Source organism: Salvia splendens, chromosome 4, assembly GCF_004379255.2.
Source record: "Salvia splendens isolate huo1 chromosome 4, SspV2, whole genome shotgun sequence".
NCBI classification, from domain to species: Eukaryota; Viridiplantae; Streptophyta; class Magnoliopsida; order Lamiales; family Lamiaceae; genus Salvia; species Salvia splendens.
In genome coordinates this window covers 10,457,528-10,485,066 of record NC_056035.1, presented here as the reverse complement: position 1 = coordinate 10,485,066, position 27,539 = coordinate 10,457,528, and the positions used below count along the sequence as shown (strand labels likewise).

The 27,539-nt window shown below is 35.6% G+C and overlaps 2 protein-coding genes, 1 non-coding gene and 1 pseudogene across 5 annotated transcripts; 1 reads left to right on the top strand and 3 right to left on the bottom strand.

Annotated features, from left to right (window-relative positions):
* Positions 1 to 2,919: 2,919 nt before the first annotated feature.
* On the bottom strand, positions 2,920 to 5,191 carry LOC121798501. 2 transcript variants are annotated; one of them, XM_042197538.1, is made up of 4 exons: positions 5,050 to 5,191; positions 4,502 to 4,918; positions 3,266 to 3,370; positions 2,920 to 3,203 (listed from the first exon to the last, which is right to left on the bottom strand). In XM_042197538.1, the coding sequence occupies exons 2-4, from the start codon at positions 4,901 to 4,903 to the stop codon at positions 3,042 to 3,044; spliced, it is 669 nt and encodes a 222-aa protein (XP_042053472.1). In that variant the 5' UTR covers positions 4,904 to 4,918; positions 5,050 to 5,191; the 3' UTR covers positions 2,920 to 3,041. The 2 variants fall into 2 exon arrangements, with proteins under 2 accessions (XP_042053472.1, XP_042053473.1); XM_042197539.1 differs by lacking the exon at positions 5,050 to 5,191 and having other exon boundaries at positions 2,920 to 3,173.
* Positions 5,192 to 9,983: 4,792 nt separating this feature from the next.
* LOC121800633 lies at positions 9,984 to 10,950 on the bottom strand (annotated as a pseudogene).
* A 6,539-nt stretch (positions 10,951 to 17,489) lies between these two features.
* Positions 17,490 to 19,786, bottom strand: LOC121798503. Of its 2 annotated transcripts, XM_042197541.1 has the most exons (4): positions 19,710 to 19,786; positions 19,170 to 19,586; positions 17,967 to 18,071; positions 17,490 to 17,904 (listed from the first exon to the last, which is right to left on the bottom strand). In XM_042197541.1, the coding sequence occupies exons 2-4, from the start codon at positions 19,569 to 19,571 to the stop codon at positions 17,743 to 17,745; spliced, it is 669 nt and encodes a 222-aa protein (XP_042053475.1). In that variant the 5' UTR covers positions 19,572 to 19,586; positions 19,710 to 19,786; the 3' UTR covers positions 17,490 to 17,742. The 2 variants fall into 2 exon arrangements, with proteins under 2 accessions (XP_042053475.1, XP_042053474.1); XM_042197540.1 differs by having other exon boundaries at positions 19,170 to 19,751.
* A 5,041-nt stretch (positions 19,787 to 24,827) lies between these two features.
* TRNAT-UGU lies at positions 24,828 to 24,899 on the top strand. Its single transcript has one exon. It is a non-coding gene; the product is annotated as a tRNA-Thr (tRNA).
* Positions 24,900 to 27,539: the final 2,640 nt, after the last annotated feature.

Below are 27,539 nucleotides of genomic sequence, written 5' to 3'. Positions count from 1 at the left end.
AGCTAAACTATCATTTTTATAAGGTTACTGTCATTTTATCCGCTTAGATTATCATTTTATCAGGTAAAAATATCATTTTATTAAACAAAAATGTCATTTTATACACCAAAAATACCTATCATTCTATCGGCTGAAAGTATCATTATACCCGGCAAAACTATCATTCTATCGGCTGAAAGTATCATTCTATCCGGCAAAACTATCATTTTATCAGTTTTATGTCATTTTGTCACGTTAAAGTATCATTTTATCAGCTTATATGCAATTTCTTCAGCTAAACTATCATTTTTATAAGGTTACTGTCATTTTATCCGCTTAGATTATCATTTTATCAGGTAAAAGTATCATTTTATTAAACAAAAATGTCATTTTATACACCAAAAATACCTTAAATTCTATCGGCTGAAAGTATCATTCTACCCGGCAAAACTATCATTCTATCGGCTAAAAGTATCATTCTATCCGGCAAAACCATCATTTTATCAGTTTATGTCATTTTGTCACGTTAAAGTATCATTTTATCAGCTTATATGCAATTTCTTCAGCTAAACTATCATTTTTATAAGGTTATTGTCATTTTATCCGCTTAGATTATCATTTTATCAGGTAAAGTATCATTTTATTAAACAAAAATGTCATTTTATACACCAAAAATACCTATCATTCTATTGGCTGAAACCGGTACCAACATAAGCATCGCCTTGGTATTGAGAGCGAGAAAGAGCAATAGCATGTGCCACATCTTGCTCTTCTCGAGCCTACAAAATAATATTTGTATTGTAAATACAAAATAAAATTATGAACAATAATGTAATGAAATTCAAAATTAATTAAATTAGTAGATAATAAATATTAACCTGCCACTCATCCATGTTCATTTGAGAAATTTCATCAATAACGGATCTCCGAGATGGCCTCTTGGCCTTTCCCTTTCCCTTATCAACACGACCTTCTCGGGATGAAGACATATTGCTATGTAGAAATGTAGAAATATGGAATAATATTTTTTTTTTGTTTTAGCAATTGAGAAAGGAAGACAACTTATAGAACTACGGGAACAAGTATAAGTGTATAACAATGCGTAATAAGAGTAGCACTTGCGTAATTAAATGGAAGCACAATAGCACAAATGAGAAATTGGAGACAAAGAGAGAGAATTGGGAGATTGAAGAGAGAAACTCTTATTAACACAAGAGTGGGGTGAATGTAAATGAAGATAGAGAGGGGTATTTATAGATAAAAATGGGGGGGGGGAATGGAAGAATTCGAATTTGAAATTTGAAAAAAAAAAAAATTTGAAAAATCGGCAAAACCGGCGGTTTTTGGCGGAAAACCGCCGGAACCGCCGGTTTCCGGGCAAAACCGCCGGTTTCCGGGACGAAACCGCCGGTTCGGTCAACGAAACCGTCTGCAAAAGCTGCGTCATGTCGCCTCGTTTCTCGCGCCGCAACCGGAACCCCCTGAACCGGCGGTTAACCGCCGGTTAACCGGCGGTTCACGACCGAAAAACCGCCGGAACCGGCCGGTTTTTCAGCTAAAAAGCTGCCGCCGGTCTGCCCCATCACATGCCTTGAAAAACGCGCCTGAACCGGCGGTTCAGCCGGTTAACCGCCGGTTCCGAACCGTCCGGAACCGCCGGTTCGGTGACGGTTCCGGTTCGAAATATCTTGAACCGGAACCGGACCGCGACCCGAATTCCGACGGTTCCGGTTCGGGAAAAAGGCCACGGTTCCGGTTCGGAACCGGAACCGGTGGGCATGTCTAGCTGAAAGTATCATTCTACCCGGCAAAACTATCATTCTATCGGCTGAAAGTATCATTCTATCCGGCAAAACTATCATTTTATCAGTTTATGTCATTTTGTCACGTTATAGTATCATTTTATCAGCTTATATGCAATTCAGAAATTTAAATGAGCGAAATGACATATTTACCCCCGCGCCTTTTTTTTATGAAGTAAATCTAAATTTGAATCTCAACCACAAGATTAGAAAATGTGTGGTTCAGATTTGGTTATAGGGTTATTACGATATTTAGGGGTTATCATATGATCACAATTATATATATATATATAAATTTTTGGGACTATTTTCAATTTTTTATGAATTAAAAAAATTAACAGAATAAAAACGAGCTCAATAGCGCATGGGGCGATTGGGCATCACTGCCCAATCGGCGTTGCTCTTCGGCAAGAGTATGGTCGTGCCGTAGGCAAGAGCACAACAGCGAATAGCGTGCTCGCAGCGCCGACGGCACAGTGCCTGCTCTTAATAAGAGCAGCGCTGCAGATACTCTAAGCCAAAGCAGAGGATCCGGATTCGAAAGTTAAGAACTATCTTAGATTATAAAATTATGTATTATTGCTTCTTTTATTATTACATTATGGTATTATTTACAAATTCTTTTTTACCAATGGAATTTTTTTTTAATCATTGGAACATAAGAAAATATTCTTTTATATATTTGTTCAAATTATATGTATATTCTACACTCTATGTCTCATTAAAGATGACTCACTTTTCTTTTTGGTTTGTCATATCTAAGACAACTCATTACTATAAATGAAAACATTTTTATCTCTATTTTAATCTCTCTCTCTTTTATTTTACTCTATCCACTTAACACAAAAAATAAACTGCATAAAACTCCATACCGCCCAAGGAATGAGTCATCTTTAATGGTGAGAGTGATCATCGTTAAAAGATACCGGTACTAGTATATTTTAAAATGATGATAACCAATTCTAAATCAATGTTGATTTTTAGAGTTATTAAACAAAGGATTATGAATCATAATACGATTCAATATCAACTCTTTAATTATACCATACAAATAATTATACTCTTAATTCCCATCTTAAAAAATATTCTAAAATGAAATCCAAATACATAAAAAAAGACAAATAATGAAATACGATAGTTAAATAAAAACATAAACTAATATTGTAATTAGATAATTAGGAGTATAATTTTATGAAGCTGGTGGAAATCATCTAAGGAGCTCAAGTCACATATATATAATACTACTCCGGTAGTAATATCTTAAGCGTCGACAGGATTACGAAGATCATATAGTCGGGTGATTTTAGCTGCAACAGCTTCTTCCTCCGTAGTCTGAATCCTCTCCATTACAGCCCCCTCCTTGAAGAACACAATGGAGGGGAATACCTTGATCTTGTAGCGCCGAGCAACACATTGCATCCCCTGTAACAAAGTTAGAGGGATTGATCTAACAACATAAAAAAAATGGAGGTACAACTACATACCATATCATCATCACAGTCCAGCTTCAAGAATAGAACATTGGGAGTCTTCTTGGCTGTCTTGGACAGAATCGGCGCTCGCCATGAAAGACTAAACTCCACCACCACCTGATCACAAACATGATTGACATTATTGATCAGCCCCTCTACAGAAACACTGACATTATCAATCGTTGTGTCAAGAAGAAGACTATACTAGTCCAACACATAATGAAGCTAATGATAAATAGCTATTTCACATCAAAACCGAGCACAACATGAGGCAGAATAAACATTTTGTTCAATGTATTTCATGTCAAAACCTCAAAGAAACTTGAGACAGCACAAGATTGACATTATCCATCAAACATTTCATACCAAACCGTTAAAAATTTGAGACACACATTATATGTTTTAAAACCTAAATATTTTTCTAAAATTCTCATTCCACCTCGCTCATTGTGTGACAGACAGGCTCACTACTCATCGCAGCCTTCCAGAACGAGACCAAAGCTGTTGGCTGAGAGGGTGAGCCATTTTTAAATTCTATATTTGCTGTTTATCTTATCTTTTCTATGTTGATGACTTGATGCAGACGTGTCTTGCTTCTTCCATGTATTACTCCTATATAATGTAGTATTTGAATTAAATGTAAGAGCAACGTGAAAGCTTGAAACAGAGCACATCAGATGAGACTTAAGTTAAAGGGGAGCATAGTAGTAAGAGCAATCAGTATTTATTACTATTAACACACCAAATTACATAATTACTAGCATGATTCTAAAGGGTAAATAGCCATTTAAATCACCAAGTTTTGTCAAAATCTGGTCTATCCCACAAAGTATAAAATACGCTAATTAAATCATCAAGTTTCAGTTTTTCTAATTTAGCCCATGAGTCAGATTTTAGGTGGAATCTAAAATGGATTGACATTGAGATTTTGAAGTTTCAATCTTTGTTTCAATACGCTAATTAAACCATGAGTCGAAGTTTCAAACTTTGTTGACGTGGATTGAGATTTCAAGATGGATTGACATTTAAATCACAAAAAAGATGAATTTCAATTTAGAGAAGCAAAAGTTCCATCTAAAATTCGACCCGAGGGTTTAACTAGAAAAACTGAGACATGGTGATTTAATTAGCGACTTTGTGGGATAGACCAGATTTTGATCAAACTTGGTTATTTAAATACTCTATTCTAAACCAACAACATGAAGAGTAGAGTACCTAAAGAAGAATAACGAAAATAGAAGAAAGTACCAATTTGAGTTTTTTGAAGTGAAGCCTCCGTATAACTTCATCCCATTCAAGTGGGCAGTAACAGTGAATCATCTGTTTAGAAGCGTATTTCTTTTCGTCGAAAACATCTACGCAAAAGGCAACCCGGCCATCAACATCAAGGTAACCATACCGATGGAGTTTGACACGATTACCGGACTTAATAATTGTGTCATAGTTGCGTTCAAACACTTTGAGCCTCCGTTGTTTTTCTTCCTCCGAAGCATATTTCTTTCCACGGTCCTCGCACCATTTATCAAACAAATTGGTTAAAATTGATCCATCACCGCCGCCGGATATTGGTGTCGACACAGATCGGATAGGGATAGTGGACCCGCCGCCGGGGAAGAGCTTTTTGAAGACAAAAAGTGTTCGCCTCGACATGTCAAACCAAAGTCCCTAATTTCCAAGAAAAATAGCATGAAAATTATCAAGCCCGAAAATACGAAACCCTAATTCATCAAAAGGGGAGTATATCTTCAACAAAGAAAAATCACACAAACGAAACAAAAAAATCCACATGATCGTACCTTATGCAGATTTTTGGCCGCGAGAAACGGTTTACAGAGCAGGGCTTCTACTCGTTCAATTTGGGGAAAAAGAGAGAGCTGTGTTTGATATTAATTCAAATTCTTGGAGAAAAAGAGCAGAGACTGTCATACTGGGTAGTGGGCTACACAGAATAATGGGCCACCTATTTTAAGTCTATATAAAATTTGTTATGCGGCCCATAATGCACAATTAGTAAATAAAAGAGATAATTAATAAAACAATTGAAATATTATTAGTGGAAAATAAGTTTTACTTCACTAGAGACAAAAATAGTTTCAAAACTAAAAAATGCATATTCTTATAGAACAAATGGAGTATCATTTTTTCAATATAACAACGTAAAAGAAGTGTCAAATAGCAAAGTAATTTTTAACTTTTTAGGAATTTTTAATGTAATTTTCAGTTTATTTAATTAAGAACTATTGTTAAAATATTTTTTTATTAATTGCAGAAATGAAATAGTGAACACATATCAAGAATCCAAGTTGCATAATACTATTAGCTAGTTGTTTAATATTTGAAAATTGGCCCCTCACAAAATTACAAATATTATAGATTAAATGATAGCAATATATTTATTACTCCCTCCGTCCCATGTTACTTGAGGCGTTTCTTTTCGGCACGGAATTTAAGAAAGTTGTGTTTAGTGAGTTAAATAAAGTAGATGAGGGAATAAAGTAAGAGAAAGAAGAGAGAGTAAAGTAAAAGAAAGAATAAAGTAGGTGTGATTAGATGTTTTGTTTTTAGCCAAAAAGAGAAATGACTCAAGTAACTCGGGACAACCCAAAAAGGAATACGACTCAAGTAACTTGGGACGGAGGGAGTACTTCTTAGTACACATGTGGTAGAAATGGAATTGTTAATCTAATTAAAATTAATATTAATTTAGATTCAAGAGATCTTGATAAGGAAATTTGTATAATTAAAGCTCTAGCTTCAATTATTCAATTATTCTTATGAAGAAGTATATAAATTTCACTTTTATAATATTGCTTATTCTCTACATTTTTTATGTTCTTACGAATATTTGTATTACACCCGCCTATATATGGAGACAGAAATACAAATAACAATCCTTCTTATGAATGTGACAAATCTTTTTTGGTCATTGGATCATGAAGATTTATGACGTATACATAATTATAACATGCGAAAATTATTGAACCATATATTCATTCACCTCCTTAATGATTCAAAATTTTATTGTTACTATGAGTATTTTATAAAGGTATGATCCAATATTAAAAAAATATGTAAAATCGCAAATGGGGCATAGCTCAAAGAGTGAATTTGAGGCATCAAACCTTACCTGGTGGTAAGCTTCAACTATAGACATGTGTGTTTGGTACAAATTGGTGTGTTGATAGCTACTATTAAAATCTATTGTTTGTTATGCATCTCCTCCCGAGTACACGGCTCGGTATTCCAGCCCATCTTCTTCCCGCAAGCAACATGCATGTGTCGACGAAATGCGTACCATTCATGATGGGTTTTAAAGCTCATAATAATCAAGCATTCTCAAGACTCAGAACATAATCGATCTATAGCCACAAGAGATAAATGTATCGGTCTTGGTTCATGGAAAATGATTAAAATGAAGTGTGAGTTAGGTTTAAAAGAAAATTTGTGAATTATTTGATGATGCTCCTTAGGTTTTATTTCCACATATTTTCAACTGAATAGAGATTTATTAAAGTACATTAATACATTCTATAATCATAATGCTCTAAAAAAAATTTGAGCCGGACTGATTTTATTATTTACTAGTACCACATACTAAGTTATCTCTATTATATTTTAGATCTTGGAACAAATTCCTAGATATTTAAAACAATCATATTATCAAATTTCAAATCTGCAAATGAATCCAGTCTTCAAATCGATACAATCTCTCTTGCACTGCTTCTATATCACAGTATAATAAACACCACCATCTAAGATCCAAACCAATTATCTATCCCATTATAACAAAGTAGTAGAATTAATTAGAGACATTTGACAATGAAGGAATTGGACTAATGTATAATAGGATAAAATGCTTCCAAGTTTATCCCACATACACCTTGGGGGATCCCTGAGTTCCGTATTATATATGTATATCCATCGATTCCCCAGCTCGTTCCCCACGAATTCTTCACGATCCAATAGTCATATCCATCGTCTGATGTACCGTATCCAACGATTAATACCATGTGATCCAGCTCACTTGGATAGGTGCAATAGAATAGACCATTCTATATAAGTGAGGGAAAGATATTAGAATAAAGAAATTATTAGACTAAAAAAAGATATTTGAACAAAAAAACACTTTGAGCACTAACCCTATAGTGTTGCAAGTATAGTGCAGCCACCGTGCAACAAACAGGCTGTTTCGCAACAGCCCGTTGTAGCTCCATCTCATCGATGCATCCGTTAGTGAGAGGTAGTTTTTGAAAGCCACTAATTTTAACAACTTTCCGTTTTTTTGGCTTTTTACAAAAACAAAATACATATATATTAGATAAAATAGAGAAGGAAAGAAAAAGAGTTCAAACCAAATTTACCATGTGTGTCTTGCAATCCCCGGAACAAGCCCGATACGGATAATCCTCTTCCGTGTGAATTCCGTTCTTGGTAATATATTGTAAGGCATGATACGGATTTCCTCCTCCATCAAGCGTGCGAGTTGGATGTATGTGGCAATCCAGGAGCTGCTGAGTGGACAAGTTCAATAGACGGCCTGTCCGTATCTGATAAGCTGATTCAACCGCACCAACTGTGGCGAAGGCCCAGCATGAAGCTTCACGTTTGACATTCATATAGAATTTGATTAAGAAAAAAACATAACATCAATGACAAAGAATATAATTCATAGGAATAATTTATGTATGATACCGTAACCCAGCTGATCTTTTACTGCAGTGACGGCACCTCTCTTCCTCCAATCAACAGAAGCGGGGATGTCCTTGTTGTCGTAGCCGTGGGATATCAGAGGGGCAGAGCGAATGGTTTGATAACTACGCCGAGAGAAGAGCTTCTTGAAGACTAAAACCGTTCGCCTCAACATGGTAATCTTCCCAAATAAAGAATTATAAATCTATGTAATCAAATTCAGAAGTGATTTTCAGGATGCTTGTTAGTTGTTACGCATGATAAAACCAAAACACATAAAATAATAAAAAGGAATATTAATATGCAAAGAAACGAAGAAATACTGCAAACGATCAAATCAGGAATAAGATCTGTGGACTATAATGACATCATAGCTGCAATACAAGCTGTAATCATAATACAAGTCGAGCAATACACATCATATATCAATAATTTACAAGTTCCAATCATCCTGAGTCAAATGACTAGCATGCTATTTCAAACTGTCATTCAGGCGCATAACATCTTCATCTTTTCACGTGAAGACAACTGAACACTTAGTCATTCAGATCAGATACCACACACACTTAATATTTTCTTCCGAATATTGATAATCCAGTTCTCAATCCTAGCTAATAGGGGTCGTGCTAAACTCACCGATTGAGTTGTTCAGTATCAATTCAGAATCTAATGAGAACGATTTATCACCATTTAAAAAGCAAAAACAAGATACAACTGCAAATATCTCCAGGCATTTGGTTTGTATCAACGAGCAGGAATAAGAGGTGCTTTCACAAACCAAACCAAACCAAACTCAAAAATCAAAAATATATAAACGGAAATTGAGATTTCCAATGTAGCGCAAGCATATTCATCACAATGTACCAGAGTATCAAAGCGCAATTAAAAAACCAGTATCAAAGCGGTCGCAGATGTTAACTTAATATATAGCCGTTTGTTCATGCCGAAAACAAATACAACTCGTATAGAAAATACTAGATCAAGCATGAGAGAGAGAGAGAGAGAGATTTACGAGAAGAAGTGAGTCCTGCTCAGATTCGTTCAGATTTCTTCACTTTGTGCGCAACCACCTGAAATTGTTAAAACAGTAGACATCTTAGCTACTATTCGATTCTTATTTTAACTAAAATAATAGTAGAAAAACAGAGCACTTTCTCAGCTCACCATTGCTTTGGAAAATCAGAGAGAAACGAGAATTTCGAATATGAGTTGCGAAAGTTTGTAAAGGATTTTGTGTTTTCGCAAGCTGAAATGAGCAATGAACTGGAGGGAGCTCGAATGATTCGGAGGGGTTTTCATAAATTGTTGGGCGTTTTTACCGTGGTTAAGTTCATTATAATCAGAGATCGTACGGCTTCTGACTGCGGTTTGAGTGCATGGCAAGCGTGAAGATGGGTAAATCTGTAATTTCATTCACTGAATAAAAATGGTCGAATTTCATTTTTGTGACTTAGTTCAATCCTATTCTATATTTGAAGAGATTTGGTAGCATCTATAAATATTTTATGAAGTGTTGGACCAAATCGAAGCATTATATCGGGCTGATACAGCAGCATTTGCTTGATTATGTTCTCGAGAAATTATAGCTGCACAATGATTTATTCTCTCCATTGAGTCATTACGTAATATATTCAATGTTATATCTCTTTCTTATCTCTACGACGAAAAGAAATGACTCTAATGTAATGGTCTACTAGAGGAGTATTTACTTGTTCAACAATTTTGTGACTAACATACCGGGACAAATTCTCTCTCTGATACACTCTAATTTAATTCGACAGAAAGATAGAAAATCTTAGACGGCTTAATTATGTGCGCCACGTGTTAAGAACATCCTCTTTTTTCATGTCTTAAATTTTCCACTTCCCGAGTGTAATTCCATCCAATCCTTTCATCATACTTCAAATCATTTTCACAAGTTTCTATTTTTACCGATATTTGTTTCTTTATTTGTGTAAGGTTTCAATGGTGAATTGTTTTTTCGCCTCTAAACAATTGGAAATTCTAGGTAAGACATATGACTTCAAATTCTAAACAATTGTTTTATCAAGAAGAGTTCAAAATATGAAATTATCTTGGAGTGTTTGTTTCCTGTGAAAGCAAATACAGAAAGCACATAGCTACATACAGGAAATCAAATCAAGAGTGACTTGTATAAACTTAATAATTCATTTCCGGTCAACATCTGCAGTCCTCAAACACCTTGAGATCACACTACTTTTAGCTGTGTATGGTTCTTTTATCACTTCTACTGCTTGGAACAAGAAAACGCAGAAGCAACTAGGAATAAACATCAATCCTCATCTCCCAAACGGGCCTCTTTCGTTGTACTCTAGAGGGGGGGGGGGGGGGCTGCTGTGGCTATTTTCTCTCGGAGAGTGTATTTCCGGGAGATTAGGGGCCATACGTCTTGAGCATTAACTAAGCTTTCCAAGAAGGGGAGCAGCAATAGCAATTCTGAATCGGTATGATCATCGAACCAGCTTTCAATTGGTATTCCATAGTCAACTTGGAAACCAAAAGCCTGCAAAACCATGACCATATAACTTGACACTCAAATTACAAGGCAGGACTTCTGACAATAATTGCATGTTTATACATAACTCATGAAAACAGCCAGGAAATTGTAAAGGTGTAATTTTCAGACTTTTACCTGAGGTGAATTGTCAATTATAATGACACACAGCAAGTCACGGCCAAGAACTGATAGGTTTTTTAGATAATTTCCGTCAACAAAGACACAGGAATCACGAAAAATGCAATAGCGAAAGATTTTCCTCTTGGGGTCCAAGACATTCATAGATGCTCTGACTCACTGTAAATATAATTACCTCGAAAATTCCAGATACTCTCTCCAGGAAATCTCTAAGATGAGGACGGCATCGCACATATACTGTGTGCTCTTTCATGTTGAAATTAACAGAGAATGTGAAATCTGCATCATTACATGGTTCGAGGGTAGAGTGCACCAAGGTCTCCGCCAAACACAACAATTCAATGGGAGTGTAATTTCATTACCATATAACAATGCCGGCAGGTATAAATTATTATCAACTTCAGTCGAGTTACTACTTACTAGGCAATCAGACACTGGTAAAGGATATCAATAACAATACCAGAAAATAAGGGCTAAATGACAACTATGCAGCATTCTTACCGTCCAAGTCCAAAACAAGTGATGTCAAAGGGCAGCTTCTTGTTTATGAAGGCAATAGCAGAGGCCGATACGTTTGGACCACTGAAGAGAGGTCTGGTAAATTCTTTATGAAAAAGTATGGGTCAAAATCATCATATTCTTCAGCATCTTCATCCCCCGACATACATCCGCTGCCATGTGGTCCTGATTGTTCTCATCGATAAATTCCTGGTTTGAACTTTTCATGGAAAGATATATAGCTGAAACTTCAGGTGAAAGAGTGACACCACCAAAATTTCACACAGAATAATTTAGTGAATTAACAGAAGAAGAAATTGTGGAATTTGTGGAGAAAAATACATTTCTATATGCTTTGCTAATTCCTGGGCAATCAATCTGGACGTTCTCCTCGCACAGTCCTGAAATTGCAGGTTCCCATTCTGGAAGTAATTATAAAAGTCAGCTGGAAAGATTCAATCAGAGATATGTAAAGGTACTTGAAATATCTATCACATTAGACACCAGAAAATAGACTTGGAAAACAAAAATGCAAATAAAAAAGGACATGATCACTATTCATATACTATGTTACCTTCACTTGAAATATCATCGACATCACTTCTAGCAAGGTGAAAGGAAGGAGAGAATAAGGTGCACGCACTGTAATTAGCAGCTCCATTCTCATGAATCTATAATATGACAAATAAAATAAACAAAATCTGGAAAGTTATAGCAAAACTTGTTTCCAGCATTCTTATTTCCAGAACATAAAAATTAGTTGTCCCATGAATCTTTTCACGGGTAGAAACAAGAATGTAAACTGTAAATCATAATTCAAAAGAAAATATGCATATGCAAAGCACTTGATTACCTTATTTATAAAGGAATTATGAGTCTCATGCTCAGCTTGATGACCCAAACATATGTTGGAGTCCTCTGCATCTAACAATCTGAATTTGGAATCCAAATTTGTTCCACCAACAGATTCCTCAACTACCTTTAATTTTGTGCCAACTGAAATTCCACAAGAAACCTCCAAAACGCGTTAATTTATTGGAAATTCCTAATAGAATGAGTTGTATAGTAGTTTAATTGTCTATTCAAAATAATGCATGCGGCTGTGGAGCATTAAGAAAAAGTAAAGAGGGAACGGCTATAAATAGGATTAAAGAAACTAGGACTTGGGAGCTTATCTTACAAACATGTGCCCAAAAAATCAATTAGAAATACCAATACAATAGGTAAAAGATGTAAGCATGCTAAAGTTAGTAGCAAAATCAGCCGCCTGAATAGGAACGGGCTCATCTCAGTATCCTTTATCAGTGAAGGAAACGATATTATCTCGGTAAGTTTATGATTAAGGAACTACGTCTCCTGATTTAGCATTGCATTCACCATTTCACTCTACCAATAAAGACAAACTCCAAAAAGAACTTCAGATAACAGGTTGAAGAGAATACTAACCAACTCTTGTCTTTCTCGCAGATGATGTAATTAGCTCAGCAACTTTCTTTCCTTGTACATGCACATTCTCAACCTTTTTTTCTGCAGTCTTGGAACCCTAGGGCTGACAACCTCACGATAATTTCTACCAGTTGTTCTTTTCCTTGTCGGCATTGCACGTTTAAGGAAGATTTTCTCACCTGTAAAACATTTTTGTTGGACTTGGTTGCATTAGTTTCAAAGAATTAACTTGTGTACAAGTTACAAACACACAACCTTCAAAATTCAATATTACAAGAAATAATAATTGGTTGCATAAGTCAGTTCCTTATACAACGCAACATTACAAAATCTACATTTTGACCAAGTAATTGCTGATGAGTAGTCAGCGGATACAGTCAAAACCAGCTCCAGACATTTTGTTTGTTATTAAGATCAACTCAACAATACTGAAATTGAGAATGTAAACAACCTAACAAATTCATTTTATGTATAAAATTACTTAAATATTTCAATTTGGCCTCGACCACAGCACCAAGAACTTCACTAAATTGCTCATCAAAAAGTCTTATCGAAGATTAAATCCTACAAGCCTAATGATAATTATACACAATCCACAGAGCGTCTATTCTCATTGAGCAAAAATGCCGGAAAACATACAAATCCCAAAACGCAGCTCAGCAGATATCTAGCCACTGATTTCGTTGCAGCCAATCGAGAGAACTAAAGCTCCCATTTACAGAGAAATTGTAACATTTTAAAAAAGTTTTTCTCGGGAAAAAATGAACTCAACCACTTAGCAAATCCAAGTGCAGTTTGCCTCAAACTTGAGCCAATCAAAATAACCCTAAAGACCCAAAAAAATTAACCACAAAAGGAAGGCTGTAGAATTAGAGTATGAGTATACAAACCCAATCACAAAAAAAGGGCGAACACATTCAGAAACCCCAGAAATGTAGCAAATGATTCGTACCTGGAATTCAAATCTGCAAGATCGAGAAAGTGAGCTGCAGAAGAGAGTGACGAATTCTCTTTTGTAAGCTCAGTTCAAATTGGAAAAAAAATTCATAGGAAATTAAAACTTTGTCTTTTACCTCCAAACATTAGAGAAAGGAAAAATTAGAGGGAAATGAAAAGAAATCCAATCTAGGCTTTCTTTTTTCTTTCTTTTTAAATGTTTGAATAAAATGTTTAAATTACTGTTGTTTTCCGCATAATACGATGTCTTTAGATTTGCAGGATATTGGGCTTTTCGTAATTATAGTAAAGTTTTGTTGAGAAAAGATACCTTCAACCGCATTTAATTGATTTGTTAACCAAAAAAAAAACACAAATTATGATTAATTGCATGATCCATCATACAACTAACACAAGTTTCCGGATTTTCATTTCCTTTGGGATGTGATATCATTCATTTACATCAATAATGGCATTTAATACAGGGATATTGGCCCCTAAATTTTAGAAAAAATCATAATGGCAATTTTAAAATATTTAAGAAATAATGATAAAACTGTCGGGAGTAAAATAAAAAAATACTGCTACTTACGGAGTACTAATAATAGTTTTAGTGGGCCCAATCTTCCGTGGTGGCTGCTAACTTAAAAGCCAGTGAGTTCGTGAGCTTCACTCTAGCCAAGTCGACGCAAATCGTTTCGAGGCTTATTTTTTTAAAAGTCACTTAATTTTTAATTTATTGTCAATGCTTTGGTACAAGGCGAATTAGAATTAATTCCAAAAGCCAATTTGCAATGTTTGTACATCCACAAATTGTTCACTCAATTTTCATTAGTAGTATTATTTTAAAATTTTGATGGGAACTGAAAATGCGACTAAAATATACGTTGTTAAGTTATTTAAGTCCAAACATCGATCCATCTAAGTCTATGACGCAAAATCGAAGTAATAATTCCAATTGGTTTAACTTTCTAGTTTTAATTATCAAATTACTTAAACTAATTTCATTTAGATTATACTTCATAAGAACTCCTATTAAAAAATAATTGAAATAGTGAAATAAATATGTAATGGGACACTAGTTGAGGAACCGTACGAGAAAAAATTCTCTAGTCTAGACATGTCAAATGGCATAGCGAGGTGGTATGTCCCACAAATAATTATTAGAAAAATGTAATTCTAAAAAAGTCATATTCCAACCCTACATAACCATACATGAAAACTAATGAATGTGGATCTAAATTTAATTATTACTTATAAATTATGGAAATTTCTCCAAATATTTAGAACATTCCTTACATACTCTCATGTCTCAACTGTATCTAATGGAGGTAATATATTCCTACATGCCATTAAAAAGTATAAAAATTGAAAATAATTAATTGAATGTTTTAAAAAAATTGAATTAATAACCTAACTTTATTATTTATATAGAATACACGTTTATACAATATAATATCACGTGTATATGTAAGAACTTCCTTCTATGTATTGTTTCATATCAATACACAAAATTCATCCTTAGAGCATCCCCATCCGTGCTCTTGCCAACGAGCACGGATGTGGGTCCGACCCACTTTTACTCTCTGCTCTTAGGCAAAAGCACAACATTCACATTCGTACTCTTCCGCAAGACATGCTCAAGGGTCACACCATTCTATTATTCAAGTTAAATAAAAACATTTCCACAATATTAGAATGCATTAAAAATACCCAAAATACTATTACTAATTACTAAAATTTAAAAATTACATAATTAAAATCCTAAAAATTTCATAATTAAAGTCTTAAAAATTAAAATACAAAAAAGTAAAAATTATATAATTAAATTCATAAGTGGCCGAATTTCGTCCAATGGATGATGAATGTGTGTATTTATAGATGATTTTGAGATTAATTTTTTTAATTAAAAAAAGCACTAATAAAACGGCTATATTTTTTGGAATCCGGAATTTTTTTAAATTTTGGTATTATTTTCGATTTAAAAAAAATGTCAACGGCCAATAGAAACGTGACACGTCGCTTTGCTCGCTGGCACGGACGTGCTCGATGCATCGAGCAGCGCCGTGCCAGCGGCAAGAGCGCAGCGGCGGACAGGGGTGTCATTGTCGTTGGCACGTACAGACGGGCGTCGTCCTTCAACCGCTGCGGATGCTCTTATGTTGACACTAAATTGGAATTTCATGAGATACCTTTATTTATTTTACTAAGTTAGTATTACTTATAAATGTAAAATTATATACAAATAATGAAGTTTGGCTATTAACTTAAATTTTGTAAAAGTATTTTAATTATTTTCAAGTTTTATAGTAGTATTATAGCATGTAAAAGTTTAAGAATATTAAAACAAAAATTAGCAAAGACCTGTATAATTGTATGCATATATTACTCCCTATAGATTCAACACGCACTTGAGAGTATATACGTAAGGTTCAAAGTATTTTGGAGAAATTCCCATGTTTTAAAATAATGAATGAGTTTAAGATGTAAATACATTAATTTCCACGAATAGTCTATACGAGCCGGAATATGACTTTTATAGATCTACATATTAGATAATTCAAAAAATATTTTAATTAATTAACTATAAATTTTAAAATACATATTAACTAAAACACTTTAAAATTATATAATACATATAGAGCAATCACACTTCAATGACATACTACAACTTCGTATAAAAATAGTAGTATTATTTTAATATTCAGTTAAACTTAGGAATAATTAAAACTTTCGGTCATTCAATTGAATCGAATATAAAAAATATCTTTATTTTTATGAGGATGAAATATTAAATATTTTAATTAAATAAATATAGCATGAAAATTAAATTATATATTTGTGTTGCCATTTAGTTTATAGATTAATTCAGATAAGAAACTATTACAATGATGAATAAAATTTTAATTTTAACCCAAATAGAAGGCAAATTAAACTCTTTAGCACAATTCCAAATTTAAACTCTTTAGCACAATTCCAATTTTAATTCAAATAAAAGGCAAAATAACAATACATAAACTTAATTACAAAGATGAATTTAAATTAAAAAATATTTATACAAAGTCCAATAAATTAATAGTTCAAAATTAAAACCTAATTTTAAAATATAAATATAATGATATATACGTAACACCCAATTTAAAATTCATAGTCCAAAAATAAAGTTTTAATGGCCTAAATCAATTAACATTCAGTGGCCCAATTTAATTAACATGTAGAGGCCCAAAACAAATATACTCTCATCTGTCGCTGCTTCTTCTCTATCTCCCCCTCATTTCTTCTATCCATTCTTCCCCAAATCCTCAACCCTAGTCTCGCCCTCTCCCGTCGCGGCGAATCCTTGCTCGCGTTCGGCCGGTGCCGCCGCCGTTATGCACCGGCAATGTTTCCCTCTCTCAATCTCTCTCCGATTTTTTCTGCTTTTCCGCCGCCATTTACCTCTGTCGTCTCCGGCGAATCAACGCCAATCGTCCGTCAATCCCTCGCCTTCTCCGTCCTAGAACGGAAAAACCAAGGTCTGGCTTATTGAGGCAGCAGTGTTCCTCTTCCTTCCGATGAGGCTGAGATGTCGCCTCGGTGGTCGCGACCTCGCCGCCTACGGTAGCCTCAGCATCGCGTCGAGGCAGCAATCGCCTCCGTCGGCGTTGTCCCCTCTCCAGCGGTCTCGTCGAGCCGCTGCCGCCGAAGCCCAGCGGGGAGGCAGTCCTGCTCCCCGTCGTTTCAGTCGCCGTTGCTGCTGTCTTTCAGCCGTTGCCCGGGTTGATTAATTAAAAATAATGCAAATTCAATTAAAGGTGTGTGTATGTATAGGTGTTTTATCTTGTTTGAAAAGCTAGTGTTTCATTAGACCAATTTTTTGTCTAATAATATCTGCCTCTGTTCTATCTAATATTGTCATTTTTTAAATGACCAAAAGGGTAAACAAAATAGCTTTGCATTTTCCTGCCAAAAAGGACAAATAAGTTTTTTCATTAAACTGACACTTTAGATTATGATAGATTAAACAAAGGATTATGAATCATAATACAATTCAATATCAACTCTTTAATATACCATACAAATAATTATACTCTTAATTCCCATCTTAAAAGAATTCTAAAAAATTCAAATACATAAAAAAGACAAATAATGAAATACTATAGTTAAATAAAAACATAAACTAATATTGTAATTAGATAATTAGGAGTATAATTTTATGAAGCTGGTGGAAATCATCTAAGGAGCTCAAGTCACATATATATAGTACTACTCCGGTAGTAATATCTTAAGCGTCGACAGGATTACGAAGATCATATAGTCGGGTGATTTTAGCTGCAACAGCTTCTTCCTCCGTAGTCTGAATCCTCTCCATTACAGCCCCCTCCTTGAAGAACACAATGGAGGGGAATACCTTGATCTTGTAGCGCCGAGCAACACATTGCATCCCCTGTAACAAAGTTAGAGGGATTGATCTAACAACATAAAAAAAATGGAGGTACAACTACATACCATATCATCATCACAGTCCAGCTTCAAAAATAGAACATTGGGAGTCTTCTTGGCTGTCTTGGACAGAATCGGCGCTTGCCATGAAAGACTAAACTCCACCACCACCTGATCACAAACATGATTGACATTATTGATCAGCCCCTCTACAGAAACACTGACATTATCAATCGTTGTGTCAAGAAGAAGACTATACTAGTCCAACACATAATGAAGCTAATGATAAATAGCTATTTCACATCAAAACCGAGCCCAACATGAGGCAGAATAAACATTTTGTTCAATGTATTTCATGTCAAAACCTCAAAGAAACTTGAGACAGCACAAGATTGACATTATCCATCAAACATTTCATACCAAACCGTTAAAAACTTGAGACACACATTATATGTTTTAAAACCTAAATATTTTTCTAAAATTCTCATTCCACCTCACTCATTGTGTGACAGACAGGCTCACTACTCATCGCAGCCTTCCAGAACGAGACCAAAGCTGTTGGCTGAGAGGGTGAGCCATTTTTAAATTCTATATTTGCTGTTTATCTTATCTTTTCTATGTTGATGACTTGATGCAGCCGTGTCTTGCTTCTTCCATGTATTACTCCTATATAATGTAGTATTTGAATTAAATATAAGAACAACGTGAAAGCTTGAAACAGAGCACATCAGATGAGACTTAAGTTAAAGGGGAGCATAGTAGTAAGAGCAATCAGTATTTATTACTATTAACACACCAAATTACATAATTACTAGCATGATTCTAAAGGGTAAATAGCCATTTAAATCACCAAGTTTTGTCAAAATCTGGTCTATCCCACAAAGTATAAAATACGCTAATTAAATCATCAAGTTTCAGTTTTTCTAATTTAGCCCATGAGTCAGATTTTAGGTGGAATCTAAAATGGATTGACATTGAGATTTTGAAGTTTCAATCTTTGTTTCAATACGCTAATTAAACCACGAGTCGAAGTTTCAAACTTTGTTGACGTGGATTGAGATTTCAAGATGGATTGACATTTAAATCACAAAAAAGATAAATTTCAATTTAGAGAAGCAAAAGTTCCATCTAAAATTCGACCCGAGGGTTTAACTAGAAAAACTGAGACATGGTGATTTAATTAGCGACTTTGTGGGATAGACCAGATTTTGACCAACAACATGAAGAGTAGAGTACCTAAAGAAGAATAACGAAAATAGAAGAAAGTACCAATTTGAGTTTTTTGAAGTGAAGCCTCCGTATAACTTCATCCCATTCAAGTGGGCAGTAACAGTGAATCATCTGTTTAGAAGCGTATTTCTTTTCGTCGAAAACATCTACGCAAAAGGCAACCCGGCCATCAACATCAAGGTAACCATACCGATGGAGTTTGACACGATTACCGGACTTAATAATTGTGTCATAGTTGCGTTCAAACACTTTGAGCCTCCGTTGTTTTTCTTCCTCCGAAGCATATTTCTTTCCACGGTCCTCGCACCATTTATCAAACAAATTGGTTAAAATTGATCCATCACCGCCGCCGGATATTGGTGTCGACACAGATCGGATAGGGGTAGTGGACCCGCCGCCGGGGAAGAGCTTTTTGAAGACAAAAAGTGTTCGCCTCGACATGTCAAACCAAAGTCCCTAATTTCCAAGAAAAATAGCATGAAAATTATCAAGCCCGAAAATACGAAACCCTAATTCATCAAAAGGGGAGTATATCTTTAACAAAGAAAAATCACACAAACGAAACAAAAAAATCCACATCTTATGCAGATTTTTGGCCGCGAGAAACGGTTTACAGAGCAGGGCTTCTACTCGTTCAATTTGGGGAAAAAGAGAGAGCTGTGTTCAATGTTTTAAAAACCGGACCGGACCGGCCGGTTCGACCGGTTCAACCGCGAACCGGTAGGCAGTCCGGTCCGGTTCACCCCTAAAAACCACTAGCACATTGAACCGCCGCGAACCGGAAATCGGTTTTTCAATTTTTCAAATTTTTTTTTTTAAATTTTGTTCAATTTTTCAAAAAAAAAAATTTAAAATTTGTTGTTGCTAAGACTTGAACACATGACCTCATCTCTAAATATCAACTTCTTTACCACTCCACCACATGATCATTTTGAAATATTATAAACATTAATTATCCTTATACATTAAATCTGAAATTCTTTTTCCACCAAAACTAATAATTCATATTAGTTTTGTATTCTTTTAAGATAATTCATTTTAATTTTATATTCTTTTAAGATAATTCATTTTAATTCTATATTCTTTTAAGAAATTGTTAATTATAATATATTTCTTATATTTTAATTATATTTTTACAATCACTATATTTTACAATATAGGAGTTTATAATTATACATAGACTTTAATACTAGTTTTTAATATTGTGTATTATAGTTTATTATTGTATTCAAACTTAACGTCATTAAATATTCTAATATACTAATATAAGACTTGTTTTCTATAATAATACAATTAAAAGTATAATACTATAATATTTATTGATAAAACATGTAATTAAATTTTATTATTTATAACTAAATAAAATAAATATATATGTATAAACAGTATTACGGTTCAACCAATGGTTCGACCAGTGAACCGGTTGAACCAGTGAACCAGTAACGACACCGGTTCGCTGGCCGGTCCGGTTTTTAAAACATTGGCTGTGTTTGATATTAATTCAAATTCTTGGAGAAAAAGAGCAGAGACTGTCATACTGGGTAGTGGGCTACACAGAATAATGGGCCACCTATTTTAAGTCTATATAAAATTTGTTATGCGGCCCATAATGCACAATTAGTAAATAAAAGAGATAATTAATAAAACAATTGAAATATTATTAGTGGAAAATAAGTTTTACTTCACTAGAGACAAAAATAGTTTCAAAACTAAAAAATGCATATTCTTATAGAACAAATGGAGTATCATTTTTTCAATATAACAACGTAAAAGAAGTGTCAAATAGCAAAGTAATTTTTAACTTTTTAGGAATTTTTAATGTAATTTTCAGTTTATTTAATTAAGAACTATTGTTAAAATATTTTTTTATTAATTGCAGAAATGAAATAGTGAACACATATCAAGAATCCAAGTTGCATAATACTATTAGCTAGTTGTTTAATATTTGGAAATTGGCCCCTCACAAAATTACAAATATTATAGATTAAATGATAGCAATATATTTATTACTTCTTAGTACACATGTGGTAGAAATAGAATTGTTAATCTAATTAAAATTAATATTAATTTAGATTCAAGAGATCTTGATAAGGAAATTTGTATAATTAAAGCTCTAGCTTCAATTATTCAATTATTCTTATGAAGAAGTATATAAATTTCACTTTTATAATATTGCTTATTCTTTACATTTTTTATGTTCTTACGAATATTTGTATTACACCCGCCTATATATGGAGACAGAAATACAAATAACAATCCTTCTTATGAATGTGACAATCTTTTTTGGTCATTGGATCATGAAGATTTATGACGTATACATAATTATAACATGCGAAAATTATTGAACCATATATTCATTCACCTCCTTAATGATTCAAAATTTTATTGTTACTATGAGTATTTTATAAAGGTATGATCCAATATTAAAAAAATATGTAAAATCGCAAATGGGGCATAGCTCAAAGAGTGAATTTGAGGCATCAAACCTTACCTGGTGGTAAGCTTCAACTATAGACATGTGTGTTTGGTACAAATTGGTGTGTTGATAGCTACTATTAAAATCTATTGTTTGTTATGCATCTCCTCCCGAGTACACGGCTCGGTATTCCAGCCCATCTTCTTCCCGCAAGCAACATGCATGTGTCGACGAAATGCGTACCATTCATGATGGGTTTTAAAGCTCATAATAATCAAGCATTCTCAAGACTCAGAACATAATCGATCTATAGCCACAAGAGATAAATGTATCGGTCTTGGTTCATGGAAAATGATTAAAATGAAGTGTGAGTTAGGTTTAAAAGAAAATTTGTGAATTATTTGATGATGCTCCTTGGGTTTTATTTCCACATATTTTCAATTGAATAGAGATTTATTAAAGTACATTAATACATTCTATAATCATAATGCTCTAAAAAAATTTTGGGCCGGACTGATTTTATTATTTACTAGTACCACATACTAAGTTATCTCTATTATATTTTAGATCTTGGAACAAATTCCTAGATATTTAAAACAATCATATTATCAAATTTCAAATCTGCAAATGAATCCAGTCTTCAAATCGATACAATCTCTCTTGCACTGCTTCTATATGAAATAGTGAACATTTCAAGAATCCAAGTTGCATAATACTATTAGCTAGTTGTTTAATATTTGGAATTTGGCCCCTCACAAAATTACAAATATTATGGATTAAATGATAGCAATATATTTAGGACCCGTACAAGTTCTTTAGTATGAAATAAATCTGGATGTGTTTTGGGCGTGTATGCCCACAGATATATAACCCAGTTATGTTGTTCATTGACCATTGTTCCAAATATAAAACTTGAATTGGTAAGTTTTGAAATTTACATAGTAATTTTTGTTAAGGGGTATAAAAATCATTGTGACCAAAATATCCGTAACTTTGGGGGAGGGGGGAGAAACGAATTTGGGAGGATAAGACCATCCACATCCATGTCTCAATATCGTCTTTTAACCGTCTCATCTCTTAACTATTTATGGGTCCCACTGTACTTTTTACATCTCTTAACCAATAGACAACACATGCATCCCTCTATCTCTTAATCATCTCATCCTTTGACTATTCATTCAATTTCATTTTTTATTTTTATTTCCAACAAATTCAATTAATAATTCATTGAAATACTAAATTAATACTAATAATACATCAAATAATTAAAAATCACAAAAATTACAACATCCGAAAATAAGAAAAATACATAATTGAAATCCTAATATTACAATTTATTGAAATTTGTGTAATCATGGAAAGTGATGTGGTGATCGTCTAACGGTTGCCAAATTTTGCCCAAATGTCCTCCATTAGATCCTCTTGGAGTTTGGTGTGGGCCATAAAATCACGCGTCCTTGCTCGAACACACAGCGGCTCTTGACGCGCCGCACCTTCCTCCTCCTCCCTACGTCGATCTGTTTTAGCGATTCTTCCATCATTCGACGCATTTGCTCAAATGGATCCATGAATGGATTAAATTTGGGAAAAGAATTGGACATGAAAGAGAGATGATATGATAGTGATGAGAAGAAAAAAAGATGAGAAATAGAGTGTTTGTGTGTAAAATGAAAGAGGTTAATAGGAGTATTTATAGAATAAAACAAAAAAGAAAAAAAAATTACCGTTTCAAATGGTAATATTACCGTTAATTTTTTAAAAAAATTAATTTTTTTAAAAAAATCATTTTTTGAAATTTATTTATTGCGTCAGCATGACGACGCACACTCGCGTGCCGGTGAATGGGCGTCACGCCGCGCGACAGAGCTTGACACGTGGTGCTGGCGCGTGGCGAGACAGCCCGCCACCCCCTTCCCCCCGGGCTACGCAACGAGACGGAGCATCCACATTGGTGTCTCGGTGCGATCTCGTCTTGCCGGGATGAGACCGAGCCCGCATCGAGACACCAATGCAGATGCTCTAAAGCTAGCTAACTCATCTTCATTTATGGGTATGGACTTCGAGACAGTTTCAATTACCACCAAATGACCAAGAATTAATTTACACACAAAACAAGGAGGAACAGTGCGGCCCCAAAATTATAACTAAGGCTCTCCACATTTGAGGCTTAGAGCATCCACAGTGGGACGGATGTCCCGACGGACTTCTAAAAAAACACCTCATGCCACATCATAAGGACATCCCATTGCACTGCCACGTCATAAGGACATCCCACTGCACAATAACAGACATCCCGACGGAGTTCCACAATAATAAAAATTCATAAATATACCAAATTAAACAAGTTACGGAATTAAAATTTTGGCACGAATACGGACGGAGAAAGTGCAATGATAATTTCATTAAATAAAAAACGTATATTTCAACAAAAAAATTTAAAAATCGGACGTTCGTCGGGAACCCGGCGCACGTCACGACAAACGTCGTCGGAAAGCGGCGGATCTGCGGTGTCTACAGTGGACGTCCGCATCCGTCCCTCTCACGCCTAATGGAGGACGTCCCGCGCAGACATCCGGCACGCCGGTCCGCCATCCGCCGCTGCAGATGCTCTTAGAACATGAATGCAGAATTGGACCGGAACCAAGGACTTGAATAGGTCCTTAGTACACATGTGGCAGAAATAGAATTGTTAATCTAGTTAAAATTAATGCTCCTTCCGTCCCTGAAAATTTGTCACTTGTTTCCTTTTTCGTTCGTCTCTAAAAATTTGTCAACTTTCACTTTTACCATTTTTGGTAGTGGATCCTACATTCCACTAACTCATCTACACTAATATTTTATTATAAACTAATATATAAAAATAGGACTCACATGTCACCAACTTTTTCAACCAACTTTTTATTAAATTTCTTAAAACCCGTATCAGATTAAATTGTGACAAATTATTAGGAAAAGATGAAGTACTATTAATTTAGATTGATGAGATCTTGTTAATTTAGATTCATGAGATCTTAATAGGGAAATTTGTATAATTAATGCTCTAGCTTCAATTATTTAATTATTCTTATGACGAAGTATATAAATTTCAATTTTATAATATTTCTAATTCTCTATATTTTTTATGCTCTTATGAACATTTGTATTATACCTGTCTAGGGTAGTGTTAAAATGTAAACTCTAAACTATGATTTAGACATTTAAAAATGTCAATAGATGACAAAATAATAGTAACAGTGTCAACAAAATATCAAGATTTATTATATACAAATTACATTCATGAAGCCCTTATAGCTCAGTGGTAGAGCGTCAGTCTTGTAAACTGAAGGTCCGTAGTTCGATCCTGCGTGAGGGCATTTTTTTTTCTTTTTTCCTTTTTGTTCTTCAAAGAATGTCAAAGCAACCAACTACACCACACCTACTTCAGGCCATTTTTTTTCTTTTTTCCTTTTTGTTCTTCAAAGAATGTCAAAGCAACCAAGTACACCACACCTACTCAGGCCAGGGGAATAGATACAAATTCTGCTGCGTCTGTAATTTTACCTAAAGCCCAGCCCAACTTCTAGTTTAAGCCCGAGCCCAGTATTTTAACCAAATACTCGTATTCCTTGGTTTTTTACGTACTAATCCATCTACCCAATATTTGTCGGACTTGGACGAAATTATGTTATCCATTATTTTACATTTATTACGTGTATTTAGGCAGATAGTATTAAACAGTATCAATTTCCCATAACGAATTGTTAATTTTCATCATTTCATGGGCGATTTGAATTAAACAAAAAGTTAGAACAGACGCGGTTGGTATATTATATGATTTGATATCCAGCCACCACGTACATTACATATTTATAAGACCATCCACAACGGGACTCGCCGGCGTCTCGCGTCTCGTCTCAGCGAGACGAGACCCCGGCGAGACGCGTTGCAGCCTCCATCTCGTCCCGTCTCGTCCCGCGTCTCGTCGCGCGTCTCGACTCGCCGAGCCAGGAGACGAGCTGTCTCGCCACGCGCCTAGGCGACGTGGCGCAGCCCGGCGTCGTGCGTGACGCCCACTCGCCGGCCCGCGAGTGGGCGTCGTCACGTGCTGACGCAATAAATATTTTTTTAAAAAAAAAATTCGAATTTAAATAAAAATTTTTTTTTTGTAACGGTATTATTACCGTTTTTTTGTTTTTTTTTATATTTTTTTTGTTTTTTATTAAATTTTTTACTCTATAAATACTCCTAAACCCATCCTCATTTACACACAACTACACATCTATTCTTCATATCATCTAAATTTTCTCTCAAATTTTCGCTGAAATTTTCATAACCCAACTCAAGATGTCCGGCGACGGCGAGGGCAACTATGGCGGCTCCGGCTCCGGCGGGTGGGATCTCAACTCATTCGGCGATTGGGAGAACATGATCAACACATTGGGCGGTGGAGGTTCGTCAACGCCGGGGACCCAGGGTTCGGCGACGCCGGGGGGGTACCAACCACCCAATTTTGACCTTGATGCATATGTTCGTCCCAACGTCCCGCGGTTTTCGCAGGGATTATCCCAGATCCGGGAGGATTTTCCAGTTGATCCCACGCCGGGAGTAGGCCGAGGCGGTGGAGGTGGGCGAGGCGATGGAGGTGGCCGAGGCAGTGTACAACCCCAGACGGGCGAGGACGAGGAGGAAGAAGAGGAAGAGGAAGAGGATCTTGGCCGACATCCGTACAACAACCTCGAAACGATGGCGGTGTACAACGCCTGGATCACGGTCTCGTACGATCCCATCGTCGGGAATCAACAAACCCGGAAGTGTTTCTGGGAAAAGGTTGTCGAGGTCTACCACCAAATAAAGCCGAACCGCTCCCGCAAGCGCACAGTTAAAATGATCCGCTGTCACTTTGACCGAGTCGACCGACAGGTCAAAAAATTCTGCGGCATCTACTCGGCGGAAGAGGCGCGCTACCAAAGCGGCGCCACGGCCACCGACATTTTGACGCCCGCTTTGCGCGCCTACTACCAGGACGAGGGACATCAATTCAGATTTTTTGATGTTTGGCGCGCCGTCAAGGACGAGGAACGATGGGCCGGCGGTTTCCGCTCCAGCTCGGGCTCAAACTCGAAGCGCACGAAGCATACGGCGAGTGGCCAATACTCGTCTAGTGCTGGTGCGTCTGGTGGTGACACTGCTGAAGGCATCAGCCAACATGATGCTGAATCCCAGGAGTTTGCGGGTACGGTCGGCGATGCAGGAGGATCCGCGAGTAGGCGCCGTCGGCCGCAAGGGACGAAGGCGGCGAAAGCGGCTAGAGCAAGGAAGGGCCGAGGCGAATCAAGCCAGCCGGCCTCAGGATCGGGCTCGCGAGGAGGCTCGGACACACTTATGGTGGCGTACATGACCGCCACAATGGCGGACACTTCCCGCTTCTCGCACTCCCAATACGCGGCCTGGTGGAACGGAATTGTGCATATGGCAGCACAACTTGGCCTTCCGACTCCCCCTCAACCTCGACCGCCTCCGGAGGATGATTAGCCCTTCCGATTAATTTTTTTTTATTTTGTGTGTTTTTTTTATTTTGTGTGTTTTTTTTATTTTGTGTGTTTTTTTATTTTGTGTGTTTTTTTATTTTGTGTGTTTTTTTATTTTGTTTTAATTTTAATAAAGTGTGTTTGTTTAAATTGAATTGGGTTTTAAAAAAAATTATAAATTAAATTGAATGAATAGTAATTAAGAGACGGTATAGAGACGGTTAAGAGACGGAGCGTTGCAGGTTCCGTCTCTTAGTTAAGAGATGGAGGCAAAAAGGACAGTGGGGCCCTCAAATAGTGCCCAAATAGTAGTTAAGAGACGGTTTAAGAGACGGTATAGAGACAGCGTTGTGGATGGCCTAAACTAGTATGGTGTGCGCAGACAATAAATAATTAATGAAAACCATATTCTTAATCCAAAAATTAATGATTACCCTAACTAGATTCATATGAACGCAATATAAAACACCACAGAGAATGAGAGAG